At 35.4% G+C, this 20,375-nt stretch overlaps 1 protein-coding gene across 2 annotated transcripts in view; it reads left to right on the forward strand.

Moving 5' to 3' along the window:
- Positions 1-20,375, forward strand: part of LOC107085319 (transmembrane protein 132B-like) — a 333,447-nt gene that overhangs the window by 185,241 nt on the left and 127,831 nt on the right. For both annotated transcript variants that reach the window (XM_015375581.1, XM_015375583.1), the window contains exon 4: positions 12,080-12,220. In XM_015375581.1, coding sequence (XP_015231067.1) covers positions 12,080-12,220 — 141 coding nt within the window. The remainder of the gene's footprint in view (positions 1-12,079; positions 12,221-20,375) is intronic.

Here is a 20,375-nt window from a genome sequence, read left to right on the forward strand (position 1 = left end):
TATATATGTATATATATAAAATCTGTAACTGATAATAAATGTAGTGTTTTGCTTACATTTTCTTAGACTATTGTAGAATTGCTCATTAAAAAAACAAATTTGTACTTAAGTCTTAACTTACTGCTTGAAGTCTTAGACTGTAGCTTCATTATCTCCATATAATAATCTTTTCCTGTGATACTTTGTATTGAATTTTGTGAAATTCACTGGTCCCTCCTCCTTTAAAACCTTTCATTACAGCTGGGATTAGGGATAAAGCTTTGGTGTCAGTTTCTTAGAGTGGCAAAGGGATTCTTTCTTGCACACAAGACAAAAAAGTAACAAAAAAACTATTAATCCCAGGCTTTATTGTGTCGAATTGCAGAGAGGAAGCTCTTGAGTGTGTGAGACATATACATTGTTTTTACCATAGTTGTTTCACTCAGCAAGTTGCTTCTGTCTTCCAGATGTGGCACAGCTGCTGTATATTTGATTGGTTGCTAGCCACCTGTGAAAGCTAAACTTGTAAGCAATGTGTGAGGAAATACATTTGTCTGTGCAGACTGTAAAGGAAAGCTCTGTGTTTACACCGTGAAGCTTTTTCACCCTGATTCTTTCCTGAGAAGAAATCACACTGACACTGAACACATACTTTAAATAACACTTTATAGTGTATATGTATTAAATGACTATAACGTATGACACCAGGTTTAATGGAATTTCATCTTCCTCAGACCAGATTGGTTACACGGATACAATGGTAGTGCTTTACCATGGGGCTCCCTTTGTCAGGCAGTCGGCCCAGAATAACAGTTATACAGTACAAGCATTTTATCCCTCTTCAGGGTCACACCTAGCAACATCTCACATCATTTCATCATACACACGTTGTTGGTAAATGAGTAGACATCACTGGCTCCTGCCAAATCGAGATAATAAGTGATTTTAGATCAAGGACAATCCAGTGTACAATACCAGAGACTATTAAGAACTATCCACTGTTGTATGCTCCCATTTCATTTCCAAGTCTTTGTTGTGTACACACTGTAGAGTATTATGTTTTATCCTGACAGAAGAACTTTCGTAATAAGATAAATTTATTGGGAAAACACTAGACTTAACAGGTTGGTAATATCAGCGATTAACTAGCACTTATATGAATGACTAAATACTGTACTGTATGCTCCTAGCAAGAATCACAAAAAAAAGATTTCTTTATAAAAATGTATGCTTTAGTAGTAAGTGTATGAGTTGATATCTGCAATCATTAATGGTACTATAGATTTTCAATTTTGTCTTATGTACTAGTGAGATTTTTCTGGTTATTGTTTAGCTTTAATCAATTGGTTAAAGTTTTGGAGGATGTGTTGAGAGTTTGTTGCAGGTTTGACGAAACAATCTGCTTTAGTTTCAGTGGTGAGATCCAGTAGATTGTGTTAAGCTGACACCTGAACTCACACAGAGTTTTGACAGACGAATTGCCAGCTTTGATAAATGCAGGTTCGTATGAATCTTCGATGACAGTGGAGGGTAAAAAAAAAAATCTCCTTGGGGAGAAACCTCTGACAGCACCAGGTTCAACATGGTTGTCTTCTTCTGGACTGGGGATGCCTCAGGGAATACAGTATGAGTCCAGGTGGAGTTAACTCTGTTAGGTACAAGGTTGCGGAAGCATCGTGAGGAAAGGGCCAGATGGAGCTCAGTGATGATGGTGGAGAAGGGGATGGTGATGGTTTTGGTTTATCCGAATCTGTCAGACATGGTGCAAACCAAATGTGCTGATGCTTGGTTCGGCAGCAGGCTCAGTTATGGATTTGAAAATCCTTTTAATTCAAATTCTGAATACTGATTCGGCTTCTAGGAGGTGCGTTCCAATTCTGATTGCTTGTGTATAACATGGATAAACCTATGATTGGATAGGATAAATGATTACATTTTTTCAGTTGGATTTTCGCCTAGATTTCATTTAGCAAGAAATTAGATTTCACGGCACAAGACAGAGGTCCATTACATGTACAATTATTTAAAAAGCCAATTAAGTTAAAAGTTAAACAAAGTTTTATTAATAAGTACAATCAAACGGACAAAATTAAAGTCAAATCCAGTACAGTTTGATCCCTTTTGTGATATACTTCAAAAAAATGTAGCCGATGATAGGATGCTGTTTCATGAACAGGTTAACAAGGAAGCTAAGTCACTTTAGAAAGCCAGAGAGCACTGTTCCAAGAGTGTAAAGGACAAAGAATTAATGACAGCATTAGCACCATTAATGCTTTGGTCTTGTAGAGAAATATTCAGCAGCTAAACAGAATAAAACAGAAACATGGAGACGATTTTTACACTTAGTTGTTAGACAGCCTCACTCTCTTTAAACCTCTTTACACTGAAAAAAATAATGCTGTACAATACAGATCTAGACATGTAACATTTTGAGCCTTAGAAAGAAAGTAAAGAATTGAATTTTGGTCCTAAATTGGCTTGTTGTCTAATGGTTAACTTTTAAAGGTGTTTTTTCCTTTGTAATTTTCTTAAAAATGTGTAGGAAAAGATAATGATTTATATAATAATTTGCTTGTTCTGTTTTTTTGTTTGTGATATATATTATTATGCCAAAGGAAGGGGGTTCGGAAAATACTGAAATTTAAAAGAGAAATCAAGGGATAAACACAAACTTAAAGTCAGAAAAATTTTAAAGTAGTATAAAAAAACCTTTAAACAAAAATACATTTCAAGATTTAAGTCATTGGTTCATCTTTCAAGTGCAATGACAATTATATTAAAGGGGTCATAGAATGATTCTATAGGGTATTTGGTGCTGGTCCTTAAGGTCTCTGAAGAGGGTGTGTAACATTGGCTTGGCTGAAAATGGCATATTTGCTGTTCTATGAGCCCTAATGCAGAATGAAATGACATGTTTTCTTCCTTTTATGGTATGCTCATGAATATTTAGATGAGCTGTGCACTGATTGGTTGGTTTCCAACGAGCGAAGCTGCTGAGCAAAGTCGAATAGCAACAATCACGCCTGGAACACTCATTGAACAGAGCATCGCTTTGTACAGATACACACAGGTTTCAAAAGCAACCTCCTCCCTACACCCCGCTCTCTCTTGTTGCATGAGGCATCAAACTGCCACATCCTATCTCCTTCTTTACCGCCAACAGTATTTAGATATTACTGATTATGGCACTAAGCCATTTCTGCCATGAATTATCTTAACCAATTTGAAGTATTCGGATTGAGCCAAGCAATAAAGACCCAATTATTTGACTCAGGTGTTTTGAAGCAGAGACACAAAAGGTGCAGGACAACGGAACTCGAGAACCAGAATTAGGGAAACCTTGGTTAGATGAGACTAAGATTGACCTTTACTGCAATGTAGTAATGTCTACATATGGGTGAATATATATATTGTATTGCCTGCAGGCTCTCACTCACGTTAATCCTGGACAATTTATCCGACTCGCGGGCATCCGTGAACAACTATCCACATCAAGGAGACTCCTGGAACGTCCGAGAGAACTGGGATGTCTGTTACTGGCCCCCAGCCCCCTCCTCCAGCTGAGGACGAACAGCTCATGGCTTTCTGCTGAGGTCCAGTCCAGTCAGCGGCGCAGCACTTCATCAACCCCCCTTGGGCCAGTGAACCAGTGGGCTCGTCTATATGTCATTTTCAGGGTGTGACAAAAGTACAGGCCAGAAACCAAATAAGGCAACATCCCTGATTTGTCGTCAGTTGGGTGCTTCATTTGAATTCAACCACTTTATGGTGGAAGTTTAGAATTGTGAGATTTGCAGAGAAAGGAGGTGTTGATGGGGCTTGAACTTCTCTGTACATCCATTTCACCCACTGAACTATTGCTATTCATCTACGACAATGTAAACTCGGTTTTGCATTCCATGACCCCTTTAATGGATTTGATGTTAGAGTAATCTGAAATGCTAAATTATGCTTGATTCACCATCATAAGTGCTCAAAAGATTTGTTAAAACCAACCTAAAAACACATTTTCCAACTCCTCTGATGTGTTGACAACTTGTCACATAAAAAAGTAACCTTAGGACTTTTTACTGCTCTGATCACAGCAACAGATTGCTTTCCTTCTGTCTATCAAAAGGCAAGACGAGCTGAAAACAAGATTTAATGATTTGACAGTTGACTCATTTAAATGCCATTCCTGGTGAGTGAAGGTAGCTTCTGCTGGCTGTGCTGAGGAAAACCCAGCTGTTGTGCTGAATTTTATTTGTACACTTGTCTCCTTGCCATTTCAGGTACTGTAGCCATAACTGTCACTTTAAAGTATGAATTGCTATCAATTGTGTTAGTACTGTATAACTCCCATGCAATGTCTATTTATACAGTATTACTTGGACCGTATTTGTTCCTTTATTGTTTTTATTGGGATTTCATGTGTTCGTCCATTATTTGATCACCACCTGGTTCTCTCTGTGAAGGGATGTTTCTCAGATAGTCTGTACAAAGAAGGAAACATTTTTGTTCAAGTGATATTTAAATAATCATTGAGATTAGCACAAGATCTCACCTTCTATCTTAGGCCTTTTTCTTCCCGACCATCAGCTGAGGAACCAGCAAAATGGCCAAGAGCTTCTACATACTTTTCAGTTTAACAAGTCTTTTCAGTTTTACAAAATATATGTACCTCTGAGCAAGCAGAACAGAAAAAAATGTTTTGCTATTTGTTACTGGAAAGTGAAACAAGGTTGCTACTTTACTAGGGAATTATGTAAATTTAGTTACCAAAGTCACACATTTTGAAAGGTAATAGTGCTACAGTATACTTACAATATGGAAGCAGTAGGCTATACCAAATACAAATATAAGAAGTGGAACAACATTATCAGCCAATACAGAAAAAAACGGTAAAAGAGTGTATTAGTTAGTTATTCATTTTAAAAAATTTAAATGGTGACTCCAGTATATTTTAAAATTCAGACCGAGATGCAGTGGGAGGCAGAAACTATTTAAAACTGGACAGCAAAATAAAGATTTTTCAATAAGTTTTTTTTTAAAGATGTACACATTATGAAGATAATGTGAGACAGATTACTGCATAGTAATGGAATAGCATATTAATCTACGATAAAAACATAAACTTTAAAATATTTGACATAATATTGAACTTTTAGATCTTTTTTTTCAGAATAGTGTAGATAGTGTAATACTGCGCTTAGGGCCTGATCTTCATTTTTTTTTTTTTTTTTTATTAATATTTGTGCAGTCTTTTTAGCAGGTGCTTATCTTACATGTTGTTTAACACAAACTTTCATAATCATTATAGCTTTTGAAAATTTTTTGCAATTCTTTTGACAAATTGACACAATTTCTATGATCTTTTAAGGTGCACTCACTCTGAAAACAGTGTCCATGGTAATTTCGCGATCACCTGGGGATCCACTGTGCAAAATAGGCCAGAAAACATTAAAGTTGTTCATTTTTGTTATTTAGAGGTAAAGTGGAAGATTTTTCGTTGATTTTTTAAAAGAGCCACCCTCTCCACTTTAGGAAAAGAAAATGCACATGCACAACCCTGTACCTGCTCCTGAGAGGGAACACCTATTAAACACCTTTGAGAGCATGCTCAAGCACATTTTACTTTGTGCATGCTCTGTTTAAAAGTTGCTGTTTGTATTGCTCAAACAAGCTTACTTTCCAAAAGAAGATTTGCAATTTTTCTACTATGTCAGACTCACCACCGGTAAGTGAAAATGGGGACGAGCACGTAGGACCACCTTACGTAAACATATCACCAGAATAATTGACCACTTATTTTGATAATCCACCCGGAAAAAGAACATCTTCCACTTTACCTTTAAGAGTGTTTGATCCAGTTTATTGACGGTCTTGATGAAAAACACTGCATGTGGGAGGTGGGAGCAGCCACAAAGAATCTCTGAGCCGTTGGCTCAAACCAGGACAGCTTAGGACTGCTGGGCTCCTCCACAGAACCTTCCTCTTACATCACATCTTTCCTCTGTCTCTGGTCAAAAATTGATCATCACTGTAATTACTTTGCTCACCATGTTTGTATTGCTCCTAGTGTCAGGGTGCTGCTGCCAATCAAAGCCTGAAGCATCCCCGCCCCCCCACACGTCCTGCTGTCCTCCAGGCCCTGCTTTTAGTGACATAAGTTGCATTTTAAAGAATGAAAGTGAAGCACATTAATTAACCAAGCTTCAGTTTTACCTGTAAATGTTTTTATCAACTTAAGGATTGACCCAAATCACTTAAGGCTTGGTTTTTCTATTAAGCCCTTTGAGTTATTCTTGCTGAAATGGATCTGTCAGATTTTAGCCTTTTAAAGTCTATACACTTTAAACCCAGTACCAGAACAGTGCTTGGGGTTGTCTCTCAACAGATAATTGTATCCCAAATAAATTTCTGATATATATTCTGAAAGGTTTGCCCACAGGTTTCAGGTTCTAATAGAGAAAGCTAGAACTATTGGTGACATGCATAAAGCAACCTAGTAGAAAGTGTTTTGAAATTGTAGTTTTATATAAATCAATAGAACTAATGTTACTGGTACATCTGTAAAAAAGCGAATCTTTCTGACCTTTTAAGATCTGATACTCGTAAGCCAGAATTCTGAAATGATTGATAAATCTTTACAGCAAAGGCATTTACTGAATGTTTAGACTCCTCTGTATAGTGTAGCTACCCAATCTGGTATCAGGCTGTGATTCTGCTTTAGAGTTTTCCTGATTCTGTTAACTTTCATTTCTTTTTTCCATGCCAGTTTTATTTGTTTATTTTTTTTTATGCCAATATGTCTCCCCCTCCAAAGGGGATAAGAACAAATGTTTGTAGTGAACACTTGATAATGATTACCTGTACCTGTATCAAACATTATGTTTTCATCACAGTTTTAACTGTTGAAGTAAAATTGGTTATTTAGTTGACTATTATAGGGGAGGGTGTATACCCTAAAGTTAAATCATTTTATGTATGCTCACAGCTGTTGAAGACGTTTTTTGTCTAAATATCAAATGAGCAAATAAAAATAAAGAAATAAAGACATATTTTAGAGACTACATAACTGCTGTTTCATTGGGTCAAGTAGACCAACATGAGTCACTAAGAAAAACACTAAATCTACTATTCAAAAGTGGGGATATGTATTTATTTATTTCCACTTCTACTTTTTTACTGGTAAAACTAACAATAAGGTACCCACAGACAAGGCACAGCCATGAAATAAAGTGAAAGGAAAATCAATTCTCATGCTACCTGCATTTCTCATTTAAACAGGGTGGCGATGTTGTTGTTAATGTTCTCTGTGGTACGTCAGGTTTTCCTTTTTGCTCCCTGCATTGATTTAGCAAGTAAGAATGAAATGACTTATCCCTGTAAATATGAACTGCTGGACTTTTAATCTTTCAACCAGAACGTGTCAGGGATCATTCAAACTATTTTCAAGAGGATCATCTCTGTCAGGGAAAATACAACAGAAGTTCGTAAATACAGAGTAGGATGAACAAGGAACATTAAGAGGGGGAGAAAGAGAGGGAAGGGAGACGTTAACTCGTCTTTCTGTATTCCAAAAAAAATGATGAAGAAAGAAGTACTTACAGAGTCTTGTCAGGCTCACTTGTTGTACACAGATCTGATAGATGCAGCTTAGGGACTCAGTCTTGTCCATCATCTGGTCTGCTGACAGATGTAGACACGCACATTCACACTTAGGCATATACAGTGCAATGTAAACCTGACTCAAAGATTGTAGGACTATGTTGTTGCTCTTGAGGCTTTTCTCTGTTATCTAGATGAGCATGTATGTTGTAGTTATTTTACAGTACATTACACATAACTACAATTTTGTAAGACAACTGTAATGGCATTTTCATACCTGCTTCATATTTTCCATAAAGTGTGCACTGTCATTCATCATATGATGAACAAATTTTCTTCTGTTGCACTACTAGTGCCTGATATGTTTCTGTATTAAGGTGTTCAGAAACGCTGTTTGTGAGATTATAAAAATGGAAATTCAATTATTTGGACCATGCAAAATGTGATTCTCTAATGGACAATGAAATTTGCATGTTTAGACATTGTAGAATTAGCTGAATTTAATGTAAACTGTCATTATACCTCTTCTTGAGACGAAATTCTTTGTCCGTCCTTCTCCTCAAGAACACAATCTGAATTAAGGACTATTTCTTAACATAAGGATGCTAAATAATTCTTGTAAATTGTGTTTTTTAATAAGATATTAATTACATTGTGCAACATTGACAGCTTGGGTGAGGTAGAATTGACATATATGAGAGATGAAGTACACTTATTTGTGCACACTTATGTGATTTGCCTGCTCCATGTTGATGGGGCACTACAGTGTCTCTGTGGACCTAATGTTCACTCACTGACCTAAAGATGATCCTCCTTTTCTTCCTCTTTAATGTAGGTACATCAGGCACAGCAATGCATGGATCACGATGCTTTAACTGCACCATATTAAACTCATACTCATAGAGACAGATATGCATGTAGACTTGTGCACAAGCTTTTATGTCCTTCCGTTATTGTGCAGAATTTCTGTAGCTTAATTTATTATTTTAATATATGCTCTCATTATATTTTTTTCTTTGTTTTGTTTCATTATCCTTCTTGTAGTAGGTATTATGTAGTTTTATTTTATTTTTTTTCTCCCTCCCCAGTCATTTTCCTTTTTCTCTATCTTATTCATCTCTCTATTCTTGAAGTCATGTCTGGTGGCCATGCTCAATTAAGTAAAATAAAAATAAATGAATACATAAACAAATAAATAAAAATTTCAGCAGGATAAGTATTTTCAAATACCAATTTGGGAGGCAAAATATTTCAATGTGAAAGCTTGCAGTGAATCTTCATTGAATGCTTATGTTGCTAGACAATTCATGTAAAAAAAAAAAAAAAAAACATAAACACTATACTGATGTACTTCACAAATAAAAAAGTTTTGCTGAAATGAAGACTATCTTAATTCAAAAAGGCTGCACATTTCCGCCACCAGAAGATTCAATTGTTACAACAGCAGCTTACTGCTGTTGAGTAGTTGGAACTTTGTAACTTAAAGAGTTTTCTTCCAGCCAACTAGAGAAAAAACTTTACAAAATGATTACCAATCAAAACCTGAAGAAGGAATTGAAGAAAAGGTGAGATATGCTAAGAAAAGAAAGTTGCCATGTAGAAGAAAAAAAAAAAAAAAACGCAGAAAAAATTATAAAATAAAGAAGGTAGAAAGAAGAAAATACTAATTAGAATCATTTGGACATACAGGACATAATTAAGAACCATTTCTTGATTGCAAAAGCAGAGTATAGGGAATTATACCTAGGAAGGATGAAACAGTAGCAAATGTTATATTGCAATGTCTAAAATATGAACATAAACTAAATAAATACATGGACATTTAATATAAAAGACACGTTGCAAAGAACTGGAGCAAACATACAAATTATTAATTCATATACAAACACAAAAACTGATAAGAAATCTGATTTTGTGTTTAGCTACACATATACATACATTTGATATGCAAAATCAAGATGATCATGTTAAATTGTTGACATTATTCAAACGTGTATACGAGGTTATTTTTACAACCAAATTATGACACAAAAAGATATTTTAATAAATTTAAATCGCCTTATTTTTTACATTTTGTTTTATTCTTTTTTAAGTTGTTCATAAATTATAAATTATTCCATAAAAGTTCAAGTTTGAAGGCGTTTAATTTCCCATCTAGGAAACTTTTTCAATACCTGGATGGGAAGCGAAACGTCCTCAAACTTGGAAAACAAAGTGCAGTGGATTTTTTTTTTACTTTTTGAATGACTATGACCTGGATCTTTACCAGCAAACTGGAAATTACATACACAAATACTATATATTATAATACTAATGTTAAATAAAACTAAATATTATGTACATATGAATTTAAGCAAATGTATAATTTAGATATGCAATTTAAAATAAATATTTTAGAAATAAAAGACTACCTTGCCATCTAGTAGTTCATGTCATCATGCAGCAGGTCTGCTATGAAAAAGATTTTTTTTTCTTCCTCCTATTTTCTTCCTGTAATTATATCATTCGTAATGCTTTGTACCTAGGGAAAATAGACAAAGGTACAAAAAAGATAGCAGGATAAAGAATATTAAAGGGTGAGAAGGCAAAATGAAAGAGAATTCAAGAGATAGAGATATACATCTCAGTACAATCCCAAAGAAGTTTGTGGAAATTCTCCAACATTCAGCTGTTTAATTATAGAAAGGTTCTTAAAAGGAGCATTTGCTGTTTCATACTGCACCACCAGGAAGAAAAAGACACTATCACTTCTTTTTTGCATATATTTTACAACCAAATTATGACACAAAAAAAATACTTTAGTAAATTTAAATCGCCTTTGGAAATTCAGGGGATTTACGCATCTTCTGTGGAAAAACAATGACATATGTAATTCATGTAAAACCCTGTTTAAGATTCAGATCTCATTTGGAAGAAGGACCGCAGCAGAAAATGTGCACCTGGAGGAAAGATGTACGGATTGACAAATTAACCCATCAACCGATTAATGCTGATGTATTGTGTTGTCCATCCCAATTGTGTCATTTGGGTCTCTTTAATTTTTTTTTATTACAACTACCATTATTTTACAGACTGAAATATAGGGTTATTATTTCTGTAAAAACTAAACTACATTTATTACTTAGGAACTTTTACAAATGCATTTTCTGAATGTTGGGATCAGAGGAGTCAGATTTTACGCAAATTTATCATTTTACACAATATATATTTTAAAAAGAACTGTCTCCACTGTAGTGAGCATAAAATAACTGGCAAAAATGTTCTTTAAATTTTGGTTTGGATAATAAAAAATTAGCTGTTCAAGCTTCTAAGAAAAGAAAGCGGCCAGAGAGGGGATAGAAACATTTGAGGTAAAAACAACTTGCATTGTAACTGCAATTGTTTTGTATTTGAGCTTATGCGAAAAGTATGGAGTGTGTTTCTTTGTATTTGGTTGGAAACATGTTAATAAACTTAGGCTCTTGGTAAGGTAATGACTAAGATAAATCAAAATGGAACAATTTAGAAAGAATAACCAAATAGAGGTGAATCAGTAAATTGAGATACGAACAAGATACTGAGACAGAGGATGGAGGAGGGGCAAATGCCGTGATTAAGGGAGGCATATAGATAAAGAAGAAAAACACTGAGGGATAAAAAGAACCTTAGAGAGGTGAATGTGAAGAAAAAGAAGAGGAAATGATGAAAGGGGAGCCTTAGTAAGGAAAATAAAGTAGTAGTATTAACAGGGGAATCATGTAAAAAGGACAACTGGAATAGGAAAAGGGAAAAGAGAGTTGAGTAGTAGCGGTTTGAGGATAAAAATCATCCAGGTTACTTTGGTGGGTTTTAAAGGAAAAGATGAAATAAGGATGAATGGAAAGAAGAAAGAGAAGGAAATTATGTAGTGACTGACAAAAAGAAATAAGGTTGTCAAAAAGGCTAGTGGAATGAGGGAATAATTACAGATGAAGACAGGAAAATAATAATACAAAAAAAGTAAAAGCAGATTGATGAAACCTTTTTAAAAAGCCCTGATTATATTAGGAGGAACTACGCTATACTAATACTAACCGAAAACAGCGAACTATATATATTGTTAACTCTAATATTAAGGAATAAACTACTGTCTAATACAGCATACCCTGTTTCATTTTGTTAGCAGGCATTATTCTGAAAAAAAAAAAAAAATACTTTCATAAAAGCATCTGCTGTCACTCCATTGTCTTCTTTCTGTCACACCTTTTCCCACCAAAGAACATCGTGGGAGGCATATCCGTGTTGTGAGAATCAATTTTAAAAGACATTTTATACCAAGAAGGTCTGGCACGTATCAGAGATCAAAGAAAATCAAAGTGAAAATCAGGGCAGGGAAACTCCAAGCAAAGCAGATAGAATTTTTAACCAATCCCACTGTCATAGTAATAACGCCTCTCCTTTGTTTTTTAATGTGCTTATGTGAACTTTGGATTAACCTTACTCTTTGTTTCCTCCCCCACTTTGTGTCTTTTTCTTTTCTTTCTCTCTGTAGGGTGTGGTTCCAGTCAGGCATCAACTTCCTCGCTGTGAAACCCAGCAACCTCGTTGCGTGGGAGATCAAACAGGAAATGGCACCGGGAAGCAGTTCGTTGGCAGTGATTTGTCAGAGAAAGGCCTCCTCCACAGCTGAGAGGTAGAACTGAGCCATTTTTTTTTAACACCCCCCTGTCATCCAGCTGCTGCTTTGCCCGTCGCTTAAAAAGCATTTGTGGGTGCAGAAAATGCCTCAATGCACTCTTTGATTAATCTACTTACAGTAGATAGCACGAGAGTCATAGCAGTCTGTATTTAAACAAAACAAAACACAGGTATTTAATGGGGATGGACTATTTCAAATAAACACTGACCAATAATAAATACACACAGATAATGATATGCAGGAAATGCACAGAGATTTCGTTCTAAAGTCGAACAGTACCCTGAAAGTCAGCTGTAATAGGGAGCCTGTTTTTGAAACTAATACAAGCATTTATCAACATTTATACAGTATATGCATTCCATTCAGTAGCACTAAAAATACAATTTTGATGTTGCAACAATTATATTTTGTTGAGAATATGGTTTTAATTAGGACACTAATGTTTTTCTGAAATTCTTCAACTTTTAACTGAAAATTAAACAGATCAGAGGCTATATGATTGTTAAGGAAGACATTTGTAAGCCATTTCTGAAATCATAATTTACAATAATTCAGTATTTTTAATTATACTCTAAATGTTTCCTGAGTGCCTAATTGTTCATATACTTCAGCTTTGTCTATCAGCTCTGCTTTTCAGTGTGCTTTATTTTACATATTTTTTTTTACACATTTAACACTGTAGCATATCTGTGTTTGTGCTGAGTTATTCAAGGCAGCCACATCCATCTTCATGGGCATTAAGATTCACTCTCCTTTGTATGCTGAACGCTTGAACTAAAGATATGGGAAAAACAAAACAAAAACTAAAAATCTCCAAGCTGTCTAAAAGTTTATATAAAAATGGATTATAATGATATATTTTTAGGATTTTAAGTAGTGATGTGTATTACTTCAAATGTTTTTTTTTAGGTTTGACTTTTTTCTATTTTCCAGCCATACCGTTCATAGCAAATATCAAGGCCAGGTAAAAAAAAACAAAAAAAACAAACAAAAACAAAGTACATTTGAAAAAACCATAAAGACAGAATTTACTTATCCATATTATTAAAAAAGCTTTTATAAATACGAGGCATTGTGGATATTATCTCAAAAAGGTACTGCTGCTTAGCCAGGTTTTTGTTGTTTAGATTTACCATTGTCTGGTAACCAATGAAACTCACCATATAACCTGGAATCTTCAAGATTTATTTTCTGATTAAAGGAAAAGTCCGGTCAGCAAGGAATAATCAATGGATCATTATATATAACTAAAATGAATATGTTTGCAGTAATTTAATGAATTTAGCATTAATCAGTAAAAAAAACTCGATCACTGAGTTGGGACCATCCATTTTTGCCCAAATATAGTAACACGGTGTGGTAAGCCTAGCGCCATTCTCCCCGCTTTACAAACAAATCAATGGGAACTACAAGACACATCTGCCATCAACAACAATTATTTAAGATTTTGAGAGCACTTCACCACTGAAATTCGCAAGAGCTATACTTAAACTGAAAATGCCCACGTGCATGGTAGTTGGATGTTGTAATACATCGCGTAAAAATGAAAAAAAAAAAAAACCCTGTTATTTCACTTTTCCGATTTATGATCCTCCACGGACGGGTTCGTTGTTGTATTGCCAACTTGAAGAGGGAGGATTTGCCATTGAACTTCTGGCCTGAGAAAAAACACATTATATGAAGTGAATATTTCCAAGAAGAATGTTTTTGATTTGATTTGGATAATAGCGCATTGTGACAAACTTTCAGAAGTTTGAAGCTGAATATGGCTGGACTTTTCCTTAAAATTAGCAAACTTGCATGTTATGTTCAAATAAAAAATTGGTTGGTCTGGGATAATTTGAAACACTAAACAAGATAATTTGTGCTAAACTTTGTTATCTAAGTTACAGGATTTTTTTTACATTGTTATTCTAGTACACATTTGCATGTTTGTGCAAATTCACAATGTTTGGACTCGGGTCCAAGTTCAAGGAGTTAAATTCAGGAAAAAGAAAGTGAAAGAGATAAAGCTGAATTAAGGGCAGCTCCAGTTCAGCAGTAGAAGAGCTGTAGGGTAGAAGCTGTTGCTGAGCCTGGTGGTCTTGCTCTGAATTCCCTGGTAAGAAGCTGAAACAATCTGTGTGCAGGATGGGTGGGGGCCTTTATAATGTGGAGGACACTTCCCTTGCATCTCAAAGTGAAGATGTTGAGGTGGAGGGAAGGCTGCTCCCTACAAGCCTCTGTGTAGCCTTAACCACCCTCTCCAGAGAAGCAGATGTAAGAAGATTCTTGTCCCTTTTGAAATCCACCAACATATCCTTCGTCTTCTTCGCATTGATGCAGAGGTTATTGTCTCTGCATCAGCTGTTTAACCTCTTCTCTGTATTTGGATTCATCATTGCTTGTGATGCGTCCCACTACTGCTTTGTCATCTGCAAACTTCACTCTACATTACACTACCCATGCAGAGGATGGTCTGAGCACAGTAACTGGGATAACTGTTGAGTATAAATGGAACGCAACTGAAATGGACCATGCCAGACACAACAAACCACGCTAAATCTAGCACTAGTTCAACAGTAGGGCTCAACACGGTTCAGTTGTGGCTTTAAATTTGAGCGGAGGATCCAGGCACAGAAGTTCCTTAATGTAATGGGCGCTGCCATTTTTGATTGCGTAATTCCTGCCTTGAGAGCTGTAGTATCGTGAACTGCCAATAGGAGGGGAGGAACAGTGCTAGCGTGATATGTAAATGGTTGTAAGAGCCAAGATTGGCACGGTTCACTGATCCAAGCTCGGTCCGAACTCGGCACGGATCGGTTTCAGAGGGCTAGTGTAAATGGGACATATGCTGTGGTATCCTACAATCATATGTCATCAAAATAAACAGGATGGGGCACAGCATGCACCCCTGGGGCAAGCCAGTGTGGGTGATGAGGGAGGAGACAGTGTTGTAAATCCTGACCATCCTTGGTCAGGAAGCCCAGGAACCAGTTCCCCCGTGTGGGACTCAGCCCAAGAGAGGAGTGCTTCTGCCCCATGTCTGAGGGAGGATTGAGTTGAAGACTGAGGAGAAATCAAGGAAGAAAAAAACTGATGTAGGAGTGTCTGCTCTCCTGTAGGATGGGGGCTGTGTTGACCAAAAATTGGATACTGATATTGATGTGGGTCTAAACTTATGTTGTTGGAGTTCTTGATCTGGGTCATGACTATCCTCTCAAAGCTGTTCATAACTACCAAATTAATGTTATACATTTACAGTAGCAGCCATTCAAAATGGCCCTTCCCAGTAAGACGCCAGCCGAATGTCAGCCCACTTCCATCCAACTCCCAGCGAAATCCTCTCCAACTTCCAGCCACTGGAATGACCCCCTCTTGCATATTTTCTTTACTCGGACTCCACCCTTTCTCTGAATTACAAGAGATGACACTTCTCTTTAGATCTTCATGTCCACAAAACATGACAGAAAGAAGATTTTAGTTCAAATATTTGAACTGAACTGTAGGGGACAAGCCAAGGACTAGCCAAGGGCCTATGAAGGAAATATTTTTGAATGGACTCTACTGTAGATAGATGCTTCTCATTTCCTTTTTCTACTCTTCTATTTCCACATATATTATCTAATCTAATTGCTTTAAAACTGTAAGAATGATGACTTTCTTTTACATGAAGCGATTAGAACAACACTCCTGTTCAATTGGCATCACTCAGTTAAACATTAGCCATGTCTATCCTTTAAGCGATCTAAAGAGGTATTTAAAAAACAGCAGAAAGACTTTAAACAGGTTCAAAAACCAATCAGGTAAGAATATTATAACACTGATAAGGGAAGTAAATGACTGATTATTATCTTTTCATATGGCAGATTAAACACATAAGTGAACATCATGTGTTTAATCTGATGTGTTAGAAGCAAGAAAATTAAGCAAATATAACTATTTCAGTGACATTTAAAATGGTCTAGCTTTATTAAAGGAAAGTAGTTTACTATTTGTGGATAACTTAGCATGTGAAAAACTTCTTGCATCTGGAATGAATATCTTGTAGGTGGAAAGTGAAAGGATAATCTGTATTTTTTATCCCTTAGACAAGCTGTTGTAGAGCGAATTGCTAAAGAATTTAGGGCTGAAAGCCTTATTTGTATTTTATTTATTTGAATAGGGACAATGCACATTAATGAACATCAGTATAAAAACAAATGTAAATATGCCGGATTATAGCTACAAAGCTAGTTTTCATCCGTAAGCGAATCTGCTAAGGCTAGCAGGGTTTCTACACAGACCTCTGTCAATCACTAAAAGAAATTAAAATACTCTTGTCAAAATCGGACCCAAGGTGCATGGCATTCCAAGGAAAATATGGCATTGGGATGCACAGTGTGATAAAGTCAATCTGGGAAAAGCAGAATGATATTTTAGGGATTTCTTTTTTTAAGCTTCAGCCCTGCTATTCATGTGAATGGTATTGTGATATCTACCACTTAATCTACCCCAGTTCCAGACAAAGCTGTAATCCCTGATGGATACAGCCCCTTTTAGAAACATGATGCTCCCTGCCTCAAGATAAAGATAGGTCAATAATAATTGCAGTGGTACAACAATAAGTGTGAGGTTTTGATTCACCTGAACTCAGATTTGATTTGAGTGACAGATAACTTTGTAGACCTACTGCTTACCTCTTTTGAGATACAATAGAGGACCTTTATAAGTTCTAAAAAAGTTAAAAAACAAACCACTGGATTTTGTCTCCAAGTTTGAAGACGTTTCTCTTCCCACCCAGGAAGTGTTTTCAATTCGAGATGTCAGAAATAGCATTAAGTTCGAGGCTTTATACAGTGAGCCAAAAACAAAGCCTTGTTTTGGCTAAGAAAACATGCACATTGAACAGGTCCGCCTCTTTTGAATGGAAGTCGTTTGGGTTCTTTGTTAGCCTGCAATACCTGATACCTGTCTATGTCTTTGAAAGGGGGGTCGTTAGAGGGAATTTTGGACATGGCTGAACACGTGAGATGTTCAAGTATTTAGAAGTATTTTACAGCCCATGTCTTGATATGTACATAAATATAATATATTGGTAGTAATATAATGGTCTGAAAAAATTAGACGTAATTTTTTATTTAAATTGAACACACAGGTTTGTATGTATAACATATTTCATTTAAAACTAATTAAAGATAGGCCTTGAGGTGAACATGGGGTTAAAACGGACTATACTTAAATATCTTCTGTTAATACCATCAACAAAAATGGTGTCTGACACTATCACGTTTGGATTTATAAAACTCTGTAAAGCATTTAAATCCAATAAGGTGTAAATTCCCATCTTTAAAGAAACACAATGAAGTTCCTGTTATACAGGTTTTGGATTCTGTAAACATAACTTTGTTTTTAGTGTAAAATTGTTCCCCACACACCAAAGTGTACGTATATTATTTTGCACCACTTTTAAACAAATGACATCAAGAAAGAAAGACTGTTGTAAAAAAAGGTACAGCAGTAACATTATAAACTCTAGACCTTTTTTAACCATAGAAACGACTCAAACAAAATGTGCAGGCAATTGTCAACGCACATCAGGCAGAATCACAGCCTTTTATCTGTGATTGTGTGGGAGGCTTGGTTAATTAGAGAGCTGATCTGTATTAATGTCTAATTAGATATTTCTAGTTAAGATACTCAATTGTGTGTGCATTTAAAAATAATGAAAGGGCAGGGGGGATTATTATGCTGACTGTTAACATTGTGGGCCAATGTGCTTTGACTCTTTTTACTACAGGATTTAACATGATCGGATATTACGTGAACATTTCTGTTTGTAAAACACAAAATGCTTGGTGAATGGTGCAAGATAACAAAATATTTGCTTAGTGTGAAGTTGTAATGATTGTATGTATATCGCTTTCATAAAGACCTTTTGCATATATGTTAGATTGAAATTAAACTGTTTATGAGAACAGACAGTAACATACAGGACAGTTAGTCCTGATATTTGTACGGCTGTTACGTGTTAGGCAAGGCAAGTCAAGGCAAAGCAAGTTTATTTGTATAGCACAGTTCAGTACCTGGACAATTCAAAGTGTTTTTCATAAATTAGATTATAAAATAGAAGAAACATAAAAAGAGGAATAAAGGCAAATAAAGATAAAAAAACACGAGTAAAATTAATAAAACAGTGGGACCACCACCATAAACGAATACGTCCTCAGTTAGCTGTTTACCTTCAACAGACACATTTAAGTTTAAAGTATTGTCGTGATTTTAAAGCAAGTTTCTTAAGTAATAATTTTGTTTTTTGAGGGTCCCATTTTGAACCTGGTTAAAATAAATCGGCGGAGAAGGCTAAAAATTAGAGTGATTTTAAGAAAGTCTTTTTATTTCCAAGACTTGCACTCCTCCATACCAGTGGGAAGATGCAAGAAGATGTTTTTTACAATTATAACTAAAGCTCGGAAGTGTGTGTGCTGATGCACACACGTAACAATTTGGCGTACATGAAGACCAACGTTAAACCAAGGCAGTGTCTGAATGATTCCTTCCATAATCCTGAGCTGCTGGTTACAGTACAGGAGATGAAGAGATTCCCACTGCAGGCTACACCTGTACAGCTGGACCTGACCCATGATACAGTCACACAACTGCCATCCTATCGCCACATAGTCCACCCAATCACCCCAATACAACTTTGAAATCAAATCCTTTATTCATAGAGCTTTTCTTCCTATCATTCCTGTAGACATACTCCAAAAGAAAGAGTAGGGCGCATACATGCCAGTGGTGTCCAGGAACACTCAGACTGCAGGTAGTTTCTGACATGACTAAGAGACTTCAGCCAGCGAGACTGTCTAAGCTCATCACAAGCATAGGTCAAATGAAATATAAGTAGTGAGAAGTTGGACCTGGCTCATTTTCCTGAGTCTGTAATAACCTGCTGCTACAGGGTATTGTAGTATTGGTTATGGCCCTGCTATTTTCACTAAGTTTTATGTGGGGTAGAGGGCAGCTCATGCAGGTGGAAACGACGTGATTCTTTTATGACTTCATTTAAGTCTATACAGAAATGCTGTTTTCATCCACAACCCAAAATGCAAACCGTTAGATTTCCCACTCGCCATCCACTATAAAGCTGATCACTGCAAGACATTTCCGGAAGCTCTTGTCCACAGAGATGGGATTAAGTTTGTGACAAGTCTTTTGTTATTAAATTTTAAATAAAAATCGATTTTCTTTTTTAAAGCTTATTCCACTTTACACTACGTTTCATCATTCATGTTTATATCATTAACAAAATTCTTGGATAAATGAAAAACAATATTTCAAAAAGGTTTTAATAACTCTGAACAAAATTAGGCTTATAATTTTTTCTTCGGTCACATTGCCATATTTTAAAAAAACTATTCTTGACTGAGTCAAATTAATATGGAATTTACATCCACCAGGGCCATGTAAAATTTTATTTATTTATTATTAGGGCTGCAATTAAAGATTATTTTGTAGATCGACTATTATTTCAAGTATTTTTTTTATGAATCTATTAATAATCGGATAGCCAAGGTTTTTACTAAATGAAACCAAGTGAAACTAAAACTTTTCCACTTGAGGAATTCTGGATAGTGCATGTTCACGCAAAAAGTTTTTTTTAAATCTTAAATGCAAAATGTTTATATATTCTTTTACAATTGTGGTATAGTTACTGCTCTAATTGGGTCGCTCTGTCAGCTAAAGGCATGTTTTAGAGTCTCTATACTCCAGTTAACAATGAAGGTATTACTAAATTAGTTGACAATTATTTCAATTATCGATTAATCACGATTAACCCGATTAATTGTTTCATTCTTTTTTAAGTCCTAACAAATTCCCTAATTTACTCACCATATCCAGTAAACCCTAACACTGGGTTAAGACTCATTAAAGATTTATAAAAGAGTTTCTATACTTGCAATTTAGTGCTGTTTTATTTCTATCATAATTATACTATAGTGCTACATTGTTATTGACACCCTTCATAATTATGCCTTTTTTTCTATACACTGTATTCATTTGCTGATAGATATTCTGATATATATATCTATATATATATATGTATAGATATATATATAGATATAAATATTATATATTGTAAATATATATATATATATATATATATATATATATATATATATATATATAT

Source organism: Cyprinodon variegatus, unplaced genomic scaffold (assembly GCF_000732505.1).
Source record: "Cyprinodon variegatus isolate N-32 unplaced genomic scaffold, C_variegatus-1.0 Scaffold121, whole genome shotgun sequence".
NCBI lineage: Eukaryota > Metazoa > Chordata > Actinopteri > Cyprinodontiformes > Cyprinodontidae > Cyprinodon > Cyprinodon variegatus.